Genomic DNA, 20,773 nt, shown 5'->3' with positions numbered 1-20,773 from the left:
AAATGAGCTGTTGTAATTCAAAGAGCGGAATTCAGCTCTAGCACTCAGTTTTCCATGAGAGAAATGGCTGAAATCATACATCTCCTGTTTACCATCAAGAGTTGCCGGAGCAAAAAAAAAAAAAAAAGAGTTGCTGGAGCATCAGTAGTGAGCAAGCATATGGCAAAAGGATTTTGTACATGGTAAAGTGCCTCTCATCTTTATATAGAGAGAAAGACAGATCTCACTCTGTCACCCAGAGTGGCGTGATTATAGCTCACTACAGCCTTGAGCTCCTGGGCTCAAGTAATCCTCCAGCCTCAGCCTCCTGTAGCTGGGACTACAAATAAATGCCATCACGCCCAACTATTTTTATTTTTATTTTTTAGTAGAGATGGGATCTCACTACATTGCCCAGACTCAGAGACACTCATTTTTATTTCCATTGTGGAGAGGCCACTAAAGTAAGCCCCAATTATAAGGAAGGAAACTGACATTTCCATTAATATGTCTCTCTGCTTCACTGGCACTCTCCAAGTCAGATTCCTGGGACCCCTACTGGTTAACAGTGCAGCTTCCTGAACCCGCCTCCAGGCTTCTGTGACTGAGAAAGTTTACTGCTCCACTTCTGCCCAACTTTGCTCCCCAGAGATATGGCTAGAGTGGCTGCTGCGAGTCTCACATGATGTTGAGTTGATATTCAGGAATAAGGTAAGAGTCAAAATGTAGAAGTTCACAGTATAAGATAGAAAGGAAAGAATATTTCATTCCTAGTATCTGCAGATTAAAAGGAAAAGCCAGATCTTCCACTTTTAGAAGAGATCAGTCCCCCAGCAGTGTGGCTACTATTTGCTAATACACTAGAAAAACACTTTCTGTCCCATTTCAGATAATGTAGAAGGAGAAGCAGCTGGGAAGAAGGTTAAGTGTTGGGTTCCAGGCTGCCCCAACAGTCACAAATTAATTCTAGTCACAATTTTACCCCCAGCATGTTCACAAAGGGAGAAATACATAAGGCACAGTTTACACATTTTAATATTAAAGCCTCAAGAACTGCGGTCATTTGATGGTATTAGTAACAGTGACATTTTAGAGAAAGAAATGCCAGGGCACCCACCATGAGAAAGATCGACATTTGATATTGCGCGTTGCTGGCAATATTCAAAGGCTAATCATTCCACGTTTGTTTTCCTTCTTCCACATCCATTTTTTGAGATTGGTTTGCATCTCTATCATCAGAGCTACCTGGTTTTGCCCACACCAGGGCTATTTAAATACTTGAAACGAGGAACAATTAAGCCCTCTGCTGAAACATTAGTCTAGGAGGAGATATAAGGTTACTTCCTTCAGTAACACACTCTGCTACATAGTCAGGTGAAGATTGTCTCTGTAGAGGCTTCCGGATGTGGGTGTAGTAAACATGGGCTATGCGAGCTCATGCTGAAGGAGGACGAAGGGATGGACTTAAAGTCTTGAAACAGTGTTTGGAAGCTGACCTTGGAGCAGAGCATTGCTAAGTATCTGAAAGATGTCAACGACCCTGGCTGCTGCTCGGAGACCTTGGGGATGACCTGCACCCACTAGCATGCCTGGATGGTTCAAAAAGGCGTGGTACGGGCTGGCGTCTTTACTCAGCTTCTCCTCCTCCATCCTGATCATCGTTGCCCTGGTAGTGCCGCACTGGCTGAGTGGGAAAATCCTTTGTCAGACTGGAGTGGATCTGGTCAACGCCACAGACAGAGAGCTGGTCAAATTCATTGGGGACATTTACTACGGACTCTTCCGAGGGTGTAAGGTGCGGCAGTGTGGGCTCGGGGGCCGCCATTCCCAATTCACAAGTGAGTATTAATGGGGGCATGAAGACTGATTCTAGGCACTTATTTTTGTTAATGTGTAAGAGTACTTATGTCTCCTTGTAGAATTTGTCTGCTGCCTCAATCTCAGACATAATGTCAAGGTCCACAGTGAGCCAAGGGTTCTGCGTCCACATCAATCTCTCCTTCCTTCCTTCTTTCCTTCCTTCTTTTCTTTTTTTGTAGATGTGTATGGAAACATTAGAAATAAGGATTTGTGCATTTTTGCAGTTTTCCTCTATTAATAATGACTATTAAAATATTGAGGGTTTACATGTACCAGATATTCTACTACTGAGCACTTCACACTGCTTGTCTCCTTCAAGCCTTACAACAAACTTGTACAGAAGGTAGTGTTAATGTTCCCGTTTTCCAGAGGAGTACACTGAGGCTTGGAGAGGTTACATAACTTACCTGAGGTCACCTGGCCAGGAAACAGCAGAGCCGGACTCCAGACCATGGCACGTGACCACAACATGTGGGTGGAGATTGACTGCAGAAATGAACCTTTGGGAAGCAGGATGACTGCTTCCATGTAAAACTTGGAAAACTTTATGTAAAAACTTTATAGTCTGAGGAAATGCAAAAGGGCACTGTGCCTGGGTTCTGGAATCAGACTGCCCCAGCTGGATCCCCTGCTGGAAAGTTTACGGGCGACAAGATCTCAGGCAAGGCACTTACCAGCCCTCCATGAACGTGAGCCGGCACGGACTTTGGCTAGCGTTCAGTGTGGCATCAGAGCTGCTCAGGATGTAAGCAGAGCACTCTGTGCAAACAGGAATCCAAGCTGGGCTTTGGAACAGGCTTCTGGGGAGGAAAAAAACACAACAGGCAATATTCTGCAAGCCCTTTGAATCGATGAGATCGCAGGTGGAAACAGTGTCCCATAAAGCCGTAATTCATCAACACCATGCCAATGCAAGGTGATAAGGATTTGTGTTCATTCCTTGATTTCCATATTTCAGAATTGTAGTGCTTTATAGAAATCTGGCCAAGGTAAATGTCTTATTAAATTTATAAGAACAAAAAGCTGGAACCATTGACAAATATAATACAAATTGTCATCAATGATATACACAAAAAATTACATTTGCTATATATATTCAAGAACTATATCTCTGGGCACATTTGTATATACCTAGCAATTAGATTAGACCCTGGATATTGGAAAACTAGCTCCATCAAAATTATAACACAAAACTTGAAAATACACACACATAAATAAAAATAACAGAAATGCTAAAAGCTAACCATGACTACATGGGCTACTTGATTCTGAACTAGATGCTGTTGGTATAAAGGATGTCATAGGGACTGCAGGAACCAAGGGAAAACTTCCCCTTTGCAGTCTGAAGGTCTCTAAACAATCAACTGACAAAAGGCAGATTAATAGGAAAAATGGCATACACATTTATTAGCAGACACGGGTGAAAATCACAGAGTGATTGTCCGCTATCTCAATGGGGTGCAGATAGTTATATCCTCTTCATCTTAGAGGAAAGGGAGATGGAAAGTGTGGATGATTGTAGGGGACTAGTAACTTATTTTTAGGGGAATTCAGTGGGCTTAAAACACATACAATGGGCTGGGCCAAAGTCTGTTAGGCCCACAGAGCAGACATTGGTTTGTGACTTCCCCTTTGCAGTCTGAAGGTCTCTAAACAATCAACTGACAAAAGGCAGATTAATAGGAAAAATGGCTTACACATTTATTAGCAGACACGGGTGAAAATCACAGAGTGATTGTCTGCTATCTCAATGGGGTGCAGATAGTTATATCCTCTTCATCTTAGAGGAAAGGGAGATGGAAAGTGTGGATGATTGTAGGGGACTAGTAACTTATTTTTAGGGGAATTCAATGGGCTTAAAACACATACAATGGGCTGGGCCAAAGTCTGTTAGGCCCGCAGAGCAGACATTGGTTTGTGACAAAAGTCTGTCCAGCTGTGTTCACAGACTTCAGTCTTTCTTCCTGTGATATGGGTACAATTAATGAACACTCAGGGAAGGGACCAGAGGTCTTTTTCTTTGGTGAGTCAGGACGTAGGCAGGTGAGGGAAGGTCAGAGAACAACCTCATCCTTTGCTTTCAGACAGACAAAGAATGGAGAGACAGGAGGGAGGAGGAGGCCAGAGAGACCTTGAGGCTTCCTCACAAAGCTTTGTATTTTGGGGATACTGTTGAAACTTGAATGGGGTTGAAGCAGGATCTGCCTGGAGAAACAGACCTCTCTGACCGAACTAGGAAGGAAGAGAAGGAGCGAGGCAATTCTTTGTCTAACAGCCAAGCTAGTTTAACCAAGGGAAGCTCTGCCTTTATATAGGCTTACACTGTAGATACTACATGTGAAAGGATCTTAGGTTTACAGCCTAAGAAACCACATGTGAAAGGGTCTTGGTCAATGGAGGAGTGAGGTGGGGGTTTGATCCGGTTTAAGTAAAAACAACGCCTTTCCTTTCGGAGAGATTGCCCCATACGATGCCGGCTATCTATAGGAAGGCGATTGAAGAGGCGCAGCCTTTTCTTCTATTGAAATGCGGTGTGGGAGTTAACGGTGGCGGGGGCGGGGGCGGATCCTAAATGCCTGGGTCTCCTTTCTCAGGGTGAGAAAATTAAACAGCAGTCACATGCCAGCATTAACTTAATGACCAGACTGCCGCCATTCCCAGCTCACAGTGTGGGAAGCTGTAAACAAATGCGTATTTTATTTGAGTCTTGGAGGAACTCCATAAATACTTCTTGCCTTCCTCCTCCTTCCTTCTTAGAAGGACACCCGTGGGAAACATTCCCCTGGGTTCGTCTAACATGGTCTGGTCTGGAAAGCGTCAGAACCCTGCGAGAAGCATAAAGGTCATTTTATTCTTGTCCCTGGGTAGGAGCGTATTTGAGAGGGTTTTGTTTCCTGCTGCCCTGGGGTTGTCCCAGAGGAGGGCCTAGAAACATCCATCCACAGTACCTTGGGTATGATTCTCCTTCAAAGCATTCACGAAGAGCCTGGGGCCAGGTTTGGGGCCAGGTTCCTCCCGTGCTGAGCTGGCTTTTCACCCTGAGACAGCTCAGGGACACTGATGTTACAGGGTTCTCTGGTGCCTGTCTAGTCTCTTTTAGATGTACAGCTTTTAATTCCACCACAATGTTACCTCAAGGCAGCTACAGGGTATATCAGAGCCTACCACAACCTGGAGTCCGTTTCTGCTGGAGTCTTTTTCTGCCATTCACTACCGAGCTGTAGAAAAAAAAAAAAAAATCCCCTCAGTTGCACATCGGTGTAGATGGGGACATGAGTGAAAGTGCTTTGTAAACCTTGGAGTGGGGAGGTTTTATTGGGTCTCCTTCCCAAACAGCCTCTTTGCTTATCACAAAGCTCTCCACAAAAAATCACTTCCCACACCAATCATGGAGAAAATCAAAGAACTATTCATCACAAAGATTAAGGTCCTTTTTTTTTTTTACACAGACTCTCTAAAATAAAAACAAGTCAACATGGCTGTTTGGGTGGCTAGAGAAAGAAAGAGACGAACATCACATTAGCAGCGTCCACACATTGAATTGTACTGTGGCTCTTTATAGACCAGCCTCTTAGGAAAACAGAGGTGAACAAAACAGACCAGTACCTGCCCTAGAAAAACTTACCAAATGGCTGGGTGCAGTGGCTCACACCTGTAATCCCAACACTTTGGGGGTCCAAGGTGGGTGGATCACCTGAGGTCAGGAGTTCGAGACCAGCCTGGCCAACATGGTGAAACCACGTCTCTATTAAAAATACAAAAATTAGCTGGGGGTGGTGGCAAGTGCCTGTAATCACAGCTACTCCAGAGGCTGAGGCAGGAACATTGCTTGAACCTAGGAGGCGGAGGTTGCAGTGAGCCGAGATTGCACCACTGCTCTCCAGCCTACTCAGAAAGAGTGAAAAATGTCTCAAAAAAAAAAAGAAAGAAAAGCTTACCATCTGATGGAGAGGCGGGTAAATATTACTAGACCCAGAACACAGTATCTCAAGCCACTGCCTTGTAGTTTATTTCCTTCCATACTAGAGAAGGGATTTTATTACGTTCATTTTACTGATGAGGAAATTACAGATGAGAGAAATCAATACATAAACTAATTTCTTTAAAAGCACCTAATGGAATAGATTGGTTTGCAGCTTTTATTTCTCTACTTGCTAACCCACAGGTATTCCACTAGTGACCAGGACCTGGGTTTGACCTCCTGCTTTTCTTATTTGCCCTGCTGGGGCAAAAAGGACTGCCAGACGTCTCTCGGATTAGAAGCAAACAAATTACCTAATAGTCTTAGGTGCTGATAGAACAATTCATGAATTCTGGTATTCAAGTGAGTTGGCACTAATACGAACGAAACAACTGTATTTATTCAAGTTCACAATAAGACCTCCAGAATTCAAGAGACTCTGTGTTTAGAATGTTAAACCTCTACTTGTCTATGCTTTCTGATTTTTCTACTCTAGCCCTGTAATAGGATAGTTAAGCTGCTGTGGGAGTGCGGCTAAGCTATTTCACTTCTCCGAGCCTCAGTTTCCTCATTTGTAAGAGTGAGAGAGGGTGTCCATGAGCTACAAAGAATATGTATAAAACCACCAGCATATAGTGTGTACCCCACATAGGTGGCTGTTGTCACTTATCACCATGAATCATGTGCTTTTAGGGTCATGGATTTCAAGCTGGAAACTTGTTTTTTTTGAGATGGAGTCTCACTCTGTCGCCAGGCTGGAGTGCAGTGGCACGATCTTGGCTCACTGCAACCTCTGCCTCCCGGGTTCAAGCAATTCTCCTGCCTCAGCTTCCCAAGTAGCTGGGACTACATGTGCATGCCACCACGCCCAGCTAATTTTTGTATTTTTAGTAGAGACAGGGTTTCACCATGTTGACCAGGATGGTCTCAATCTCTTGACCCCAGGTGATCCACCCACCTCAGCTTCCCAAAGTGCTGGGATTACAGGTGTGAGCCACCGTGACTGCCCTTGAAACTTATATTCAATTCATAGTGGGAGACACCCAAAACTCTTGGAACCTAGGTTTCAAATAGGAAGGGCAAGTGAGCAACAGCTTTCCAAGGCAGCACTGGGTATCAGGACTAATGCAGAGTCACCCCTCAGAAAGAAAGTCTGATGCATTAACACTCCTGAGGAAAGACTCAAATTTCTATTTTTTCTTCTTTTTAAAAATAATTTAATTTAGGGACAGAGCTTTGCTATGTTGCCCAGGCTTGTCTCCAACTCCCGGACTCAAGCAATCGCCCCATCTTGGTCCCCAGAAGTGCTTGGATTACAGCCATGAGCCACCGCCCCAGCCTCAAATTTCTAAATAACGACATATATTAAAAAATAATAAGGCTGGGTGCGGTGGCTCACGCCTGTAATCCCAACACTTTGGGAGGCCAAGGTGGGTGGATCACCTGAGGTCAGGAGTTTGAGACTAGCTTGGGCAAAATGGTAAAACCTCATCTCTAATAAAAATATAAAAATTGGTGGGGTGCAATGGCATGCACCTGTAATCCCAGCTACTCAGGAGGCTGAGGCAGAGTAGTTTGAACCCAGGAGGCGGAGGTTGCAGTGAGCAGAGATCGCACCATTGCACTCCAGCCTGGGTGACAAGAGTGAAACTCCGTCTCAAAAATAAAATAAAATAAATTATAAAATCTCAATGAACTATGAAGTCCTGAGCCTTGAGTTACGGCACATGAATGTGGGGGTTGAGTGAGATTTGCCCTTGGCCAATAAGAATTTTTAAAATATAATTAATGCACTTCCTACTATGAAGGCCAAGGACTGGGCACTCTTTACCACCCTCTCCACATCACTCCATATGCCCAAAATTCCCTCTCCCCCATCATGCTAATATGGTTATCACTCAATTTTTTTAATCAAATCTGGATATGGGATTAATCATTATGTGGATATGATTCCTTTAAAAAGATGAATTGTGTCCATTATGTATATGTTATGGGTACCTTAATTTATTACATCAATCTATTCACGTATTGTTTTTTCTTCAATCTTTGGCTATTGTAATGAATATGTAATATTTGATCCAGCCTTCGAGCACATGCGGAAGCACTTCTGAAAAACAAATTCCTAGAAGTGAATTTGCTTTAATAGATGTTGCCAAATTGCCCTCTAACAAGGTTACATGAATTAATATTTCTACGAGATTTGAGAGTGCCTCTTCCTTACACCGTTGTCAACACCGTGTGTTAGCAAACATTTTGATCTTTGCCATTCACGTAGGTGACTCTTTTCTATTTTAAGAGTTTGGTGAGCATTACTGTGTTAGTCATGTGTTCTAAGGATTGCCTGGTCAAGAAAGGCGATAATGAAACAATTTTAAAATCAGGCACAAGTGGCCAGGTGTGATGGCTTGTGCCTGTAATCCCAGCACTTTGGGAGGCTGAGGCAGGCAGATCACTTGAGGCCAGGAGTTCAAGACCAGCCTGGCCAACATGGTGAAACCCTGTCTCTGCTAAAAATATAAAAATTAGCCAGGCATGGTGGTGGGTGCCTGTAATCCCAGCTTTTCAAAAGGCTGAGTCATGAGAATCGCTTAAATCAATGAGATGGAGGTTGCAGCAAGCCGAGATGGTGCCACTGCACTCCAGCCTGGGTGACAGAACGAAATTCTGTCTCAAAAAATAAAAATACATAAAAATAAGGTATAAGCTATTGTGTCTAAAATAAAAGGGGTTGGGGGTTTGAAAAGAGAAAAAATGAAATCTAAGTGACATTAAGATAGAATAGAGCACAGAGAAGAAAGACGCTCTACAAAGACAAACTCACTGGAAAAGAGCTCACCTTCCAGGGTAAAGTTTCCAATGCCGATTAGATAACCACAGAGAGATAAAAACAAAAGCAAATTCAGAACTGGAAAGAAAGATCAGACCTCACAATGTAAACGTGGAGTGCCTGAGAACGTGTGAGTGGAAAGGTATTCAGCAGGAACCTTGGAGCAGCTGCAGAGGAATGAGTATGCTCAGAAGTTCTGAGGCTTTCATGATGTTCAGTTCTTCATTTCTAGCTACTAAAGATCATGACCTGAAACCGTTTATACCATACAGTTTTGAACAAAAGTTCTCCGAAAAGGAATTTGGAGGAAAGACTTTATGCCAGTTAACAGTTTGCAAACCAAGGAAACACAGCCTCTGATGTACAAGGAAGGTGCAATCCAGAGAAGAAAGGGAAGGTTCCGGTTTTATAGCAAAGGTTCCCACCCAGGTCTGTTTATGCAAATAAAGGATTCAAATTCACTTAGTTCTGATTAGTCGATACAGCTGAACCCTGATTAGCTGATACAGCTAAACCCTGATTGGTCGTTACAACTGAGCCCTGATTGGCTGAGGCAGATCCTAAAGATAAAAAGGTGTGGGTTTTCAAGGAACTCAGGGGATGTGTGTGACCCCCTAGTCAGTAAATGACCACTTGGCTCTATTTTAAATTTAGACCCTGTTAACCACTCAGTATCTATCTTGAGGGACTGGATCTTTCAAGTTCACATTTGTTCTCATATGTTCTCATTGAACTATGATCTTATATAGAGTTTAGAGTTGCCTTGCGCAAACACAAGCAATTTAATGTCTCCAAGCCTGTGATTAAAGGGGGTTAATAAAATCTACTGCATGTCTTTGTCATGGGCATTGGACAAGATGACGGATGTAAAATGTTTGGCCCATGACTGCTAAATGTTTATTATCTCAATCCATATGCAGGAATTACTATCCCCATTGTACTGATGAAAAAACTGAGGCTTGAAAAGTCACACGACTTTCCCAAGACAGTCAAAATAATAACAGTAATAGCCACAGCTGCCATTTTTGAGAACTGACGTTCTCAGGCAACATTTGAGCTACTCTATTATGTTATGCCATTTGATCTTCACGGCTGGTACCTATGGCAAACATAGAGAAAGCAAATATAGATTAAGATTTCACAAACTTACTTTGCCATATTCATAAGGCAAATTAAATCAGTTCACATCAGATCCCAGAGCTTCAAGCTTAATGCAGCTTACATTGACAGCCCCAGGGCACATTTTGATATTGTGTCTGCTCCAAGGAAGAGACACTTGTTGGTCAATTGACAAGCATGAATCTGGGGGCCATGAGTTTATCTCAGGAAGTCTCCTGCTGTTTGAAAACCCCGAGCTTGCCCACACCCCTGTCTATCGAAGGCTTCATGGGAAGCAAGCTTGGGCTTTATGAAAGTGAGTCTAGCTCTGACATTGAAATAGCGGCTGTGTCTTGTCTCCCCAGTCTTCCCACAGCTGGTGAAGGAGCTGAACACAGGCCTTCATGTGATGATTCTGCTGCTCCTCTTCCTGGCCTTGGCCCTGGCTCTGGTCAGCATGGGCTTTGCCATTCTCAACATGATCCAGGTCCCATACCGGGCAGTCAACGGTCCTGGGGGCATCTGCCTATGGAATGTCCTGGCAGGTAAGAAGTCCCTTAGGGAGAGGAAATTGTATCCACATCATCACAGAGCTGGGCTCCAGGTATTTGGGCAGAAGGTGGGAAGGAATTAAAATTCACCCCTGAAGCTTTGACTTTCCTGGGTCTATGACCTTCTTGAGTGGCATAGAATGAATGTCCTCTTTCTTTTCTTTTTTTTTTTTTCTGTTTTTTTGAGACTGGGTCTCACTTTGTCTCCCAGACTGGGGTGCAGCGGTGTAATCTCAGTTCACTGGAGCTTTGACCTCCTGGGCTCAAGTAATCCTCCTGCCTCAGGTCCCCCAAGTAGCTGGGAATACGGGCATGTGCCACCATGCCCAGCTAATTTTTTGTATGTTTTATAGAGACAGGGTTTCACCATGTTGCCCAGCCTAGTCTCAAACTCCTGAGCCCAAGGGATCCATTCGCTTTAGCCTCCCAAAGTGCTAATGAATTTCCTCTTTCAGTTGCAGAGTCTGTCAAAATAAAGAACCATCTTATTAGAGTAGTCAATGGCTGAGGACTTAGAGCAGCTGAAAAGAGATGGGGTGAGAGGGGAAGACAGAATACAGAGAGCTGGAAGTAGGGAGAGGAGGGGGCCCTGGGACGTGGGAAGAGATGGAGCTGGTGCTGCAGCTGAGGCTGGGCAGAGCTCCACAGACAGAAGAGAAGGGTAGTGTGAGCAAGCGGCCATTTGCGAAAGGCTCCTCCATTCAGGCTCTGGGTTGAGAAGGGGAAATGAGTGCCAACTAGCGGCCAAGGTCTTTGGTGTTCCCCCCCACACACACACGGCATATTAATGCAGACAGGGCTCGCTGGCTGGCTCAACTCTCCCTCCTCTCACCTCCCCAGCACCTTCACTGCACCATGCCCTTAAACTAGATGCAACTTATTGAGCAACCACAACAACTAGGCATGGACCTGGGGATTTTGCACGCATTACTTCATTGAAATCTCATCATGTCCCTATAGGAGGTATTATTAGACCCACGTTTACAGATGAAGACCCTGAGACTCAGAGAAGTTAAATAGTGGCATGCACAGCAGTGAGTAGCAGAAGTGGTATTCCAACCTAGGCGTAACTGATTCTAAGCTTTTTTTTTTTTTTTTGAGATGAGTCTCTCCTTGTCACCCAGGCCGAAATGCAATGGCATGATCTTGGCTCACTGCAACCTCTGCCTCCCAGGTTCAAGTGATTCTCCTGCCTCAGCCTCTGGAGTAGCTGGGACTACAGGCACCCATCACCATGCCCAGGTTGATTTTTTGTATCTTTAGTAGAAACAAGGCTTGACCATGTTGGCCAGGCTGGTCTCGAACTCCTGACCTTGTGATCCACCCACCTCAACCTCCCAAAGTGCTGGGCTTACAGGTGTGAGCCACCACTCCCAGCCTAAACTCTTTATTTTTCCTTAGATCCATGTTCTCATTTATGACCATCATGACCTATTTTCTAAGCCCAAAACGAAAAGATTTGCATGTGTGTGCATGCATGTTGATTTGGGAGTATGTGGATGCGCAGAAATTAATTCACATTTAATTACGGATTTAACACATCATTTAAAATAAAAATAACAGAATCTTGTGAAATAAGGGCTGTCTCAGAAAACTCCAGGTCAAATATTCAAGGGACCATTAGGACAATAATCCCTCACTATGATTACCTTATACAAGGATATCATGAAATATAAAAATAGGTAATGTTATTTTATTATGTATTATGTGTTTCAATAAATCAGTTAGTATGTGTTCGCCTTTGTTTGCAGATGGTAGCCACCCTGTAGGATCGTTTATGTACATGACTCACCTTCATCTAGACTATAGGTGTCTTTCTTATCTGCATGAATCCTCACAGTGGCTGGCATGTAAAAACTGCTCAAAACTCTGCTTGTTAAATCAGTGCTTATCTCTGTCAATTTCTTTCATCAGAGAGATAGCTCTCTCAAACTCTACTGATGAGAGTATTAGCAACAGGCAAAATAGCCTGGGCAACATAGCAAGATCCCATTTCTACAAAAATAAATAATTAAAAAAATTAGTTGTGCATAGTGTCAGGCACCTGTAGTCTCAGCTAGTTGGGAGCTGTAATCCCAACACTTAGGGAGGCTGAGGTGGGAGGATGGCTTGAGTCTAGCGCGTCCAGGCTCCAGTGAACCATGATCATGCCACTGCACTCCAGCCTCGGCCAACAGCGAGAAACCTTGTCTCAAAAAAAATAATAAAAACAGGTGAAATTTTATGTCTTTTGACAAAACTTTATTTCTTGCCACTGAGCTTAAAAGAAAAAACACTCTGGTATCAAAGGGCATTAAAAGGTGAATATTCTTTGAATATCCTTTGACTAAACAATTCCACATAGGGATTTATGCTAAGGAAATACTGAACAAGAGAACAAAGATGTACGTAAAATGGTATTTGCTGTAGTATTTTATGATAAAAAATGAGAAGTAATCTAGACATCCGGAAATAAGGTCATGCTTACGTAAATTATAGTGTGTGACCTTATTCCTACAATTTAGTAGAGACTTACATAAAAAATATTTACATAAATTATAGTGTGTAATGCATAAAATATTATGCACTCATTTAAGGTCATGCTGTAGGCCTGGCACGGTGGCTCACGCCTGTAATCCCAGCGCTTTGGGATGCCGAGGCAGGAGGACTGCTTGAGCCCAGGAGTTCAAGACCAGCCTGGGCAACATAATGAGACCTCATCTCCACAAACAAACAAACAAACAAATCAAAAAATTAGCCAGGCATGGTGGCATGCACCCATGGTCCCAGCTACTCAGGAGGCTGAGGCAGGAGGATCACTTGAACCCAGGAAGTCGAAGCTGCAGTGAGCCATATCATGCCACTGCACTTCAGCCTGGGCGACAGAGCAAGACCCTGTCTCAAAAACAAAAATAAAAACAAACAATAAAGTCGTGCTGTAACAGAAGATTTAACAACATGGAAAAATACTCAAGTGAGGGGAAAGGAATCAAATTTAAAATCAAAGAGCCCATAATACTAATTTTGTTAAAGAGAAAGAAATGTAAAGTAATACACTAAAATATTCAACGTGTTCATGCTGGCTGTTAGGATAAAAGTAAATTTGTTTATGATTTTTTGAAAAAAAATTTTCCAAATTTTTCTTCAATTAAGATATCTTTTAAGAAGTATCATAAATGTGTTATCAAAGATACTAATTAAAATTGAAAGCAGAGGAAGAGGGGGAGAGAAAGAGAGAGAGAGAGACTCCTCCCAGAAGGTCAAAGTTTCAAACAAAACTTGGAAAAGTAAATGACGTTTGGAATCCTTCCAGTTTTCCCCTTCCTCTTTTCCTCCTTCTATGAATGGTCATCCTTATCCTTAAGCATGGAAAGCAGATAATAAAAGAGAAGAGCAACAGCTTTTCTTACATCTTGCACATAACCTTCATGGTCTTCATAGAAATTCTAATATATTTTAGACAATGAACTTCTCCAAATGTCGATCCCTAGGAAGGATGGTACTGGGTAAGGGAAAAAATTGGAAGGATGGGCCGGGCGAGATGGCTCACGCCTGTAATCCCAGCACTTTGGGAGGCCGAAGCGACTGGATCACTTGAGGTCAGGAGTTTGAGACCAGCCTGGGCAACATGGTGAAACCCCCGCCTCTACTAAAAATACAAAAATTACTGCAGTATGCTGACAGGCACCTGTAGTCCCAACTACTTGGGAGGCTGAGACAGGAGAATTGCTTGAACCCAGGAGGTGGAGGTTGCAGTGAGCCAAGATTGCACCACTGCACTCCAGCCTGGGCAACAGAGCAAGAATCTGTCTCAAAGAAAAAAAAATTTGGAGAAGTGGAAATTCAAAGTTGATCTGATATAAAGCATATTCTCTCCTTCCCTGCACATCCTGCCTTTCTCCTTCATATCATGTGGGTTATCTCCTACACTTAAAAGCAAAGTAAAATTTATGTCATCCTCATAATTTTTTTTAACCCAAAGCAAGTTTGTCACACGTGCCACCTCTCATAGAGTTATCACAGTTGCCAAAAGGAGCCATGAATGAGGGTGACCTTTTTGGGTTTCAGGTGGAGTCATGGCATTAGCCATCGCCAGCTTCGTGGCTGCAGTGAAATTTCATGACCTGACGGAACGCCTCGCCAACTTTCAGGAGCGGCTTTTCCAGTTTGTGGTGGTGGAAGAACAGTACGAGGAGTCGTTTTGGATCTGCGTGGCCAGCGCTTCAGCCCACGCCGCAAACTTGGTCGTAGTGGCGATCAGTCAAATTCCCCTCCCTGAGATTAAGACCAAAATGGAAGAGGCCACAGTCACGGCTGAGGATATCTTGTATTAATAGCCTTCCCTGCTCACACCCTGTCTGAAGTCAGTTCTGTGTGTGAATGGAGGCCTCGTGTGTTTGCAGCCTTCCCACTATGTCATGGCCACGTTCTCAGCAGTAAGAAGAAGGATGTGAAGGACCAAGGCCGTTGCTGGGGCCGGAAAAGAAAAACTTGCCCAGAATCCCCAGCGTCCTTGGATTCCTCTCATGACCTTGGAGTTCACGTTGCAGCACTTTTTACCATCTACAATAGGATGGAGACTGCCACTTGCCACCCGTGTGTGACATTGGACAATTCACTTAATGTCTACGCTCAGTTTCTGCATTTGTAAACTAAGTACGGTAACAACTTCGCAAGGCTGTTGTGAGGTTTAAATGGGTGATGATACTGCCAGCTTCTGCACCCTGCAGAGAACTTGACAAATATAAGAGACTACATGCTCCTCTAAGTGTCTGCAGTCCCTGGTCTATTCCACACAATATTGGGCTGGTGAATGGGGAAGAACTGTTCCTGTTCCTGCCCTCCAGAAACACCTCATCTTTCCACATGACCCAGGACTTAGCCACAGTAACACTAAGAATGAAAATAACTGCCATTTGCTGAGTGGTGACTATGCGCTAGACACTGTTCTAGCTCATTTATTAACTCATTAGGTCCTTATGACAAACTCGGAGAGTAGGTACTATTTTAGCCTCATTTACAAATGAAGAAACTAAGGCATGGAGAGGTTGGGTAACTTGCTGAGATCAGGAATTTCACCTAGGAAGTCTGGAGCCAGAGTCTATACTTTTCACCTTTGCTAATCTGTTGCTTGATACACAAGCAATTACAATGCAATGTGATCAATGTCATATTATTAGGTTGGTGCAAAAGTAATTGCTGTTTTTGCCATTAAAAGTCATGGCAAATAACAGAACAGCCATAAGGGACTGAGGACGGAATTAAATCTTGGGGATGGGATGTGGTATTAAAGAGAGTGTCACAGCGTGAACATTTGATCTGAGCTTTGAAAGATGAGTAGACTTTTTCCAGTGGTGAAGGAAGCAAGGTTGGAGAAGGGCATTCCAGGACACGTCAGTGAGTAGGCTGGGCAAGGGCGTGAGATTACCAGGAGGGCCGGGCACCGTGGCTCACGCCTGTAATCCCAGCACTTTGGGATGCAGAGGTGGGCGGATCATGAGATCAGGAGTTTGAGACCAGCCTGACCAACATGGTGAAAACCCCGTCCCTACTAAAAATACAAAAATTAGCCGAGCATGTTGGCACGCGCCTGTACTCCCAGCTACTCGGGAGACTGGGGCAGAAAAATTGCTTGAACCTGGGAGATAGAGGTTGCAGTGAGCCAAGATCTGACCACTGCACTCCAGCCTGGGTGACAGAACAAGACTCCGTCTCAAAAAAAAAAAGAATTACAAGGAGGGCTTAGAAGCAGGTGGGGGCTCAGGGTGTGGGTTCTCTAATCACCTGTTGGAGAAATCCAGGTGTTTTGTGTTCCGTTTTCGTAAGTGCCACCAGAATGGTTAATTTTATGTGTCACCTTGCCTGGACCACAGCACGGAGTTATTTGGTCAAACACTTCTAGATGTTTTTTCAAAGGTATTTTTGATGAGATTAACATCTAAATGTGTATATTCTGAGTAAAACAGATTACCATCTATAATAGGATGGTAATTCCCTCATCCAATCAGTTGAAGGCCCTGATAGAAAAAAGGCCTAGCTCCCCTGAGGGAGAGGGAAGTCTGCCAGCAGGCTATTTTTGGAGTCAAACTGCAACTGCCACTGGGTCTCCAGCCTGCCCACCTACCCTGAAGATTCTGGAATTGCAGGCCTCCTGAATCATGTGAGACGATTCCTTAAAATACCCCCGACTTTCTCTCTGTCACTCTACACACACACACACACACACACACACACACACACACAGCCTATTGGCTCTGTTTCTCTGGAGAAAGGAATCCTGACTAATAGGTACACAACTCTATCAACTCATTTTCCCATGCTGCTAGCTGGGATGAACCTTTTCCCAGGTTTCCTATCTTCATGCCATGCAAAAGTTATCTAATGCAATCCTTTCATAGCTTATGAGCATGATGATTGGGTTTTCATGCATGTGTGTGAGATGTACCACCCTGGAACCTTGTTATGACATTAGCACATTAACTGTCTGACCTGAAAAAAAAAAAGAAAAAAAAGGAAATTTTTTTTCTTTTTTTTTTTAAGACGGAGCTTTGCTCTAGTTGCCCAGGCTGGAGTGCTATGGTGAAATCTTGGCTCCCTGCAACCTCAGCCTCCCAGGTTCAAGAAATTCTCCTTCCTCAGCCTCCCAAGTAGCTGGGATTATAGGTGTGCACCATCACACCCAGCTAATTTTGTATTTTTAGTAGAGACAGAGTTTTCACCATGTTGGCCAGGCTGGTCTCCAACTCCTGACCTCTAGTGATCCCCCCGCCTTGGCTTCCCTAAGTGCTGGGATTACAGGGTGAGTCACCACAGCCAGCCTAGGATTTTTTTTTAAGTTATCTAATCCCCCAAATTAGCTCCATCTAAAATGACACCTGATTTGTTGACTTCAGGAAGTGCTCATAGCATTTCTCTCTTCTAAATGCTTATAATTCCTGCTGGGCTAACCTGCCCCTTTCAGCCCTCCTTCCACGTCCCAGGCATGGCTGTGGTACTATTTAGTGGACTGATGTCACTCACCAAAGATGCAGATGGCATATGGCTAGAAGAGACAGTTAAGTGATAGGAGATGGATCCAAATGATAGTGACAGATGGCCAAGCTGTCTTAAAAACCAGAGGAAATGTCAATATCATATCAAGTTTCAACACAAAGTCTTGCTGATGGGTTTTTTAAAAATCAACATAAATACAGAAAATCTGACAATAGTTTATATCACAAGTGTCTGAAGATCTTGGTACATTTATTCATTCAACAGTATCGATACCGATCTAGGTGCTGGGACTAAAGCAGTGAACTAACAAAACTCCCTGCCCTCCAGACATTTCATTCTCCCAGTAGCTGGAATGATTCACACTGAGTGGGCTTGTGATGGAGCTATGCAAAAAGTTATAGCACACTAGCCAGGCATGGTGGCTCATGCCAATAATCCCAGCACTTTGGGAGGCCAAGAGGGGAAGACTGCTTGAGTCCAGAAGTTCAAGACCAGCCTAGATAACATAACATAGCGAGACCCTGTCTCTCTATTTAAAAAAAAAAAAAAAGAAAGAAAGTCATCAGGGCCATAGCCTTTGAACTAATCACTGCCTTCAGGCATATGCAGACCTTCATGCCAAGAAGGGACAGAGTAAATTCAGTTTTGCTTCTAAAGATTAGGATTGACTTTAATCAGGATGGATGTGTTTCAAGAAGTCAGGATGGATGTGTTTCAAAAAGTGCAGGCTTTTGTACACATGTGCAGTTTTTCTGTGACAGAGTCCATAGCTTTTCAAGAATTTCGGAAGCGTCTACAATGTCTTTAAATCATGATCCATCAGGTGGCAACCATAATGTTACTGGAAATAATCTGAGTAGTCTGAAAGACCATCTCTCAAGAATACTGTAAATGCAATTCCTATATGGAATTTAGCAAGGTGAGAGTAGGGATGGAAAGAAGGGAGATTCAATATCTGGGTCACAAAATTCACTTGCATTATTTTTCAAATCTAGCTCCTTTATCTTGACTATAATTAATTTGGTCATTTTATGAGTAAATATATACTAGCTTCAGGAAGGAGGCTGGTGATGGGAAAAGACCAAGGCAGGATTAGAGGGTTGGGACTTCCAGCCCCACCCACACCCATGACTTCTGGGAGGAAAGAGGCGCTGAAGGTTAAGTTGATCACCAATGGCCAATGGTTTAATCAATCATGCCTACATTATGAAACCTCGGCAGAAACCCAAAAGAACTGGCTTTGGAGAGCTTCCAGATGGCTGAATGTGGGGAGGTTCCTGGAGGGTGGTGCACCCAGGGAGAGCATGCAAGCTCCTCGCTCCTTCTCCCATACATTGCTCCATGCATCTCTAATCTTTATCCTTTGTGATATTCTTTGTAATAAACCAGTAAATAGAAGTGTTTCCCTGAGTTCTGTGAGCTGCCCCAGCAAATTAGCCAAACCCAAAGATGGAATTGTGGGTTTGGCTCATTTGAAGCCAATCAGTCAGAAGTTCCAGAAGCCCAGACTTTCAACTAGTGTCTGAAGGAGGAGGGACAGCTTTGGAGACTGAGCCCTCAACCTGTGGGACCTGATGCTGTCTCCAGGTGGATAGTGTCAGAACTGAATTCGAGCACACCGAGCTGGTGTCTGCTGCAGAACTGACTGCTTATTTGCTGATGGAGGAAAATTCTGCACATTTCGTCACAGAAGTCTTCTGTATTAATTGTTGTTGAGAGTAATTTGAGAGCTGAGAAAAACAGTTTGAGTTCTTTCTTCTCAGAGGTCACCACCTTGTGTGGACTAGGCACTGTACACTTTCTCCTTAATTCTGACAATTATTCAAGATAAACATTATTATCTTTTTTTAGCAGGTTTGTAGAATTTAAGGAACTTGCTCAGCCGCATTGCTAATAAGTAATGGAGAAAGACTTCGACCCTGATTTATATGATGTCGAGGCCACCACTTTTCCACTACATCAAGATTATTGCCTTGAATTACTCTTGAGGCTCCTTCTCAGGGTTTCTCCAAGTGGGTGTGCAGATAGCATCCTGTCCAAGGGAGGTGCAAGCATGAGGAGTGAGGGACCAGCTGATGCACCCCTGGCTTGTCCTGGCCTCATCCACAAAGGGTGCTTTCTCCTAAAGGGGGTGCCTAAGGCTCACAAAGGTGTGCCCTATCCCTTCCAGCTGACTGGTCCATGCAAAGTCAAAATATTAGTCATAACATTATTTTATGACATTGATTTGAGTGCGATGATGATTAATTTTCATATGCCCTTTAAAATAATTATATGCATACGACTGTATGCTTGCTAATGTTATGACATTACGAATACTAACAGCAGGGACCAAAGCCAATAAAATTTGGCTGCAATGAAGAAAAGTAATTTGTTATCAGTGAAAAGAAGTTCTACTCTGTTCACAGTGTAAAAAATGAGTAATTGCCAAGCATGGTGGCTCAAGTCTGTAATCTCAGCACTTTAAGAAGCAGAGGTAGGTGGATCAACTGAGGTCAGGAGTTCAAGACCAGTATGGCCAACATGGTGAAACCCTGTCTCTACTAAAAGTATAAAAAATTAGCCAGGTGTAGTGGTGTGCACGTGTAGTCCCAGCTACTCAAGAGCCTGAGTCAGGAGAATCACTTGAACCTGAGAGGCAGAGGTTGCAGTGAGCCGAGATCGCGCCATTGCACTCCAGCCTGGGTGACAAGCAAAGCTCCATTCCCTCTAAAAAAATATATGAGTAAACACATGGTTTTCATTAATGAAAATATAGCTAATAACATATACAATTAATCAAGACTTTTGGATAGCAAGGATCTTTCCATGTCAAATCAGAGCAGAGTTACGTTACAAATACACTTCTCTCTCTGTCAAGAAAAATGTGAAACTATGAAGAGTAAATTAACTCCTCACACTTCCAAAAGCATATAATAAACATGCTAACTCCTTCAATTAAAAAAATCCTATTATCTGTATCATAAATAAGGTCAGTGCAAAGAGGTTGATGGTTAATGAGAACTAATGCATGCTTTAGCAAAAACGTGCAACACAATCCAAAAAGACGATTGTATTGTTTTCCCAGGGTTCCTGAAACAAATTATCATGAACTTGGTGGTTCAAAACAACACACATTTATTATCTTAAGAATTTTAGAGGTCAGAAAACCAAAATGGGTCTTACTGGGTGCTATGGTTTTGATGTGTCACTCAAAGTTCATATGTTAGTCACGGTCTCTAATACAAAAGTGCTTAGAGATGAGATCTTTAAAAGGTGATTAGGCCACGAGGGCTCCTCCCTGGTGAATGGATTGATTCACACTCTCTCACCATATAATGCCTTCTACTGTGTTATGGTGCAGCAAGAAGGCCCTCGTCAGATGCCGGTGTCTTGATACTGGACTCCCCTGCCTTCAGATCTGTGAAAAATATTTTTTTTCTTACAAATTACTCAGTTTGTGGTATTCAACACAAAATGAACTAAGACACTGGGGTAAGTCAAGGTGTTGGCAGAAGTCAGGCACAGTGGCTCATGGCTGAAATT

General features: G+C 43.4%; 1 protein-coding gene and 1 non-coding gene across 2 annotated transcripts; both read left to right on the top strand.

Moving 5' to 3' along the window:
* The first annotated feature begins 1,464 nt into the window (after positions 1-1,464).
* On the top strand, positions 1,465-15,637 carry CLRN2 (clarin 2). Its single transcript, XM_002745958.7, has 3 exons — positions 1,465-1,817; positions 10,091-10,270; positions 14,324-15,637. The coding sequence occupies exons 1-3, from the start codon at positions 1,565-1,567 to the stop codon at positions 14,587-14,589; spliced, it is 699 nt and encodes a 232-aa protein (XP_002746004.1). The 5' UTR covers positions 1,465-1,564; the 3' UTR covers positions 14,590-15,637.
* A 1,004-nt stretch (positions 15,638-16,641) lies between these two features.
* Positions 16,642-16,745, top strand: LOC118152624 (small nucleolar RNA U13). The gene has a single exon (XR_004741360.1). It is a non-coding gene; the product is annotated as a small nucleolar RNA U13 (small nucleolar RNA).
* Positions 16,746-20,773: the final 4,028 nt, after the last annotated feature.

This window comes from Callithrix jacchus, chromosome 3 (assembly GCF_049354715.1).
Source record: "Callithrix jacchus isolate 240 chromosome 3, calJac240_pri, whole genome shotgun sequence".
Taxonomy (NCBI): Eukaryota; Metazoa; Chordata; class Mammalia; order Primates; family Cebidae; genus Callithrix; species Callithrix jacchus.
The sequence above is the reverse complement of the archived record's forward strand: the minus strand, read 5'-3'. Positions and strand labels throughout refer to the sequence as shown.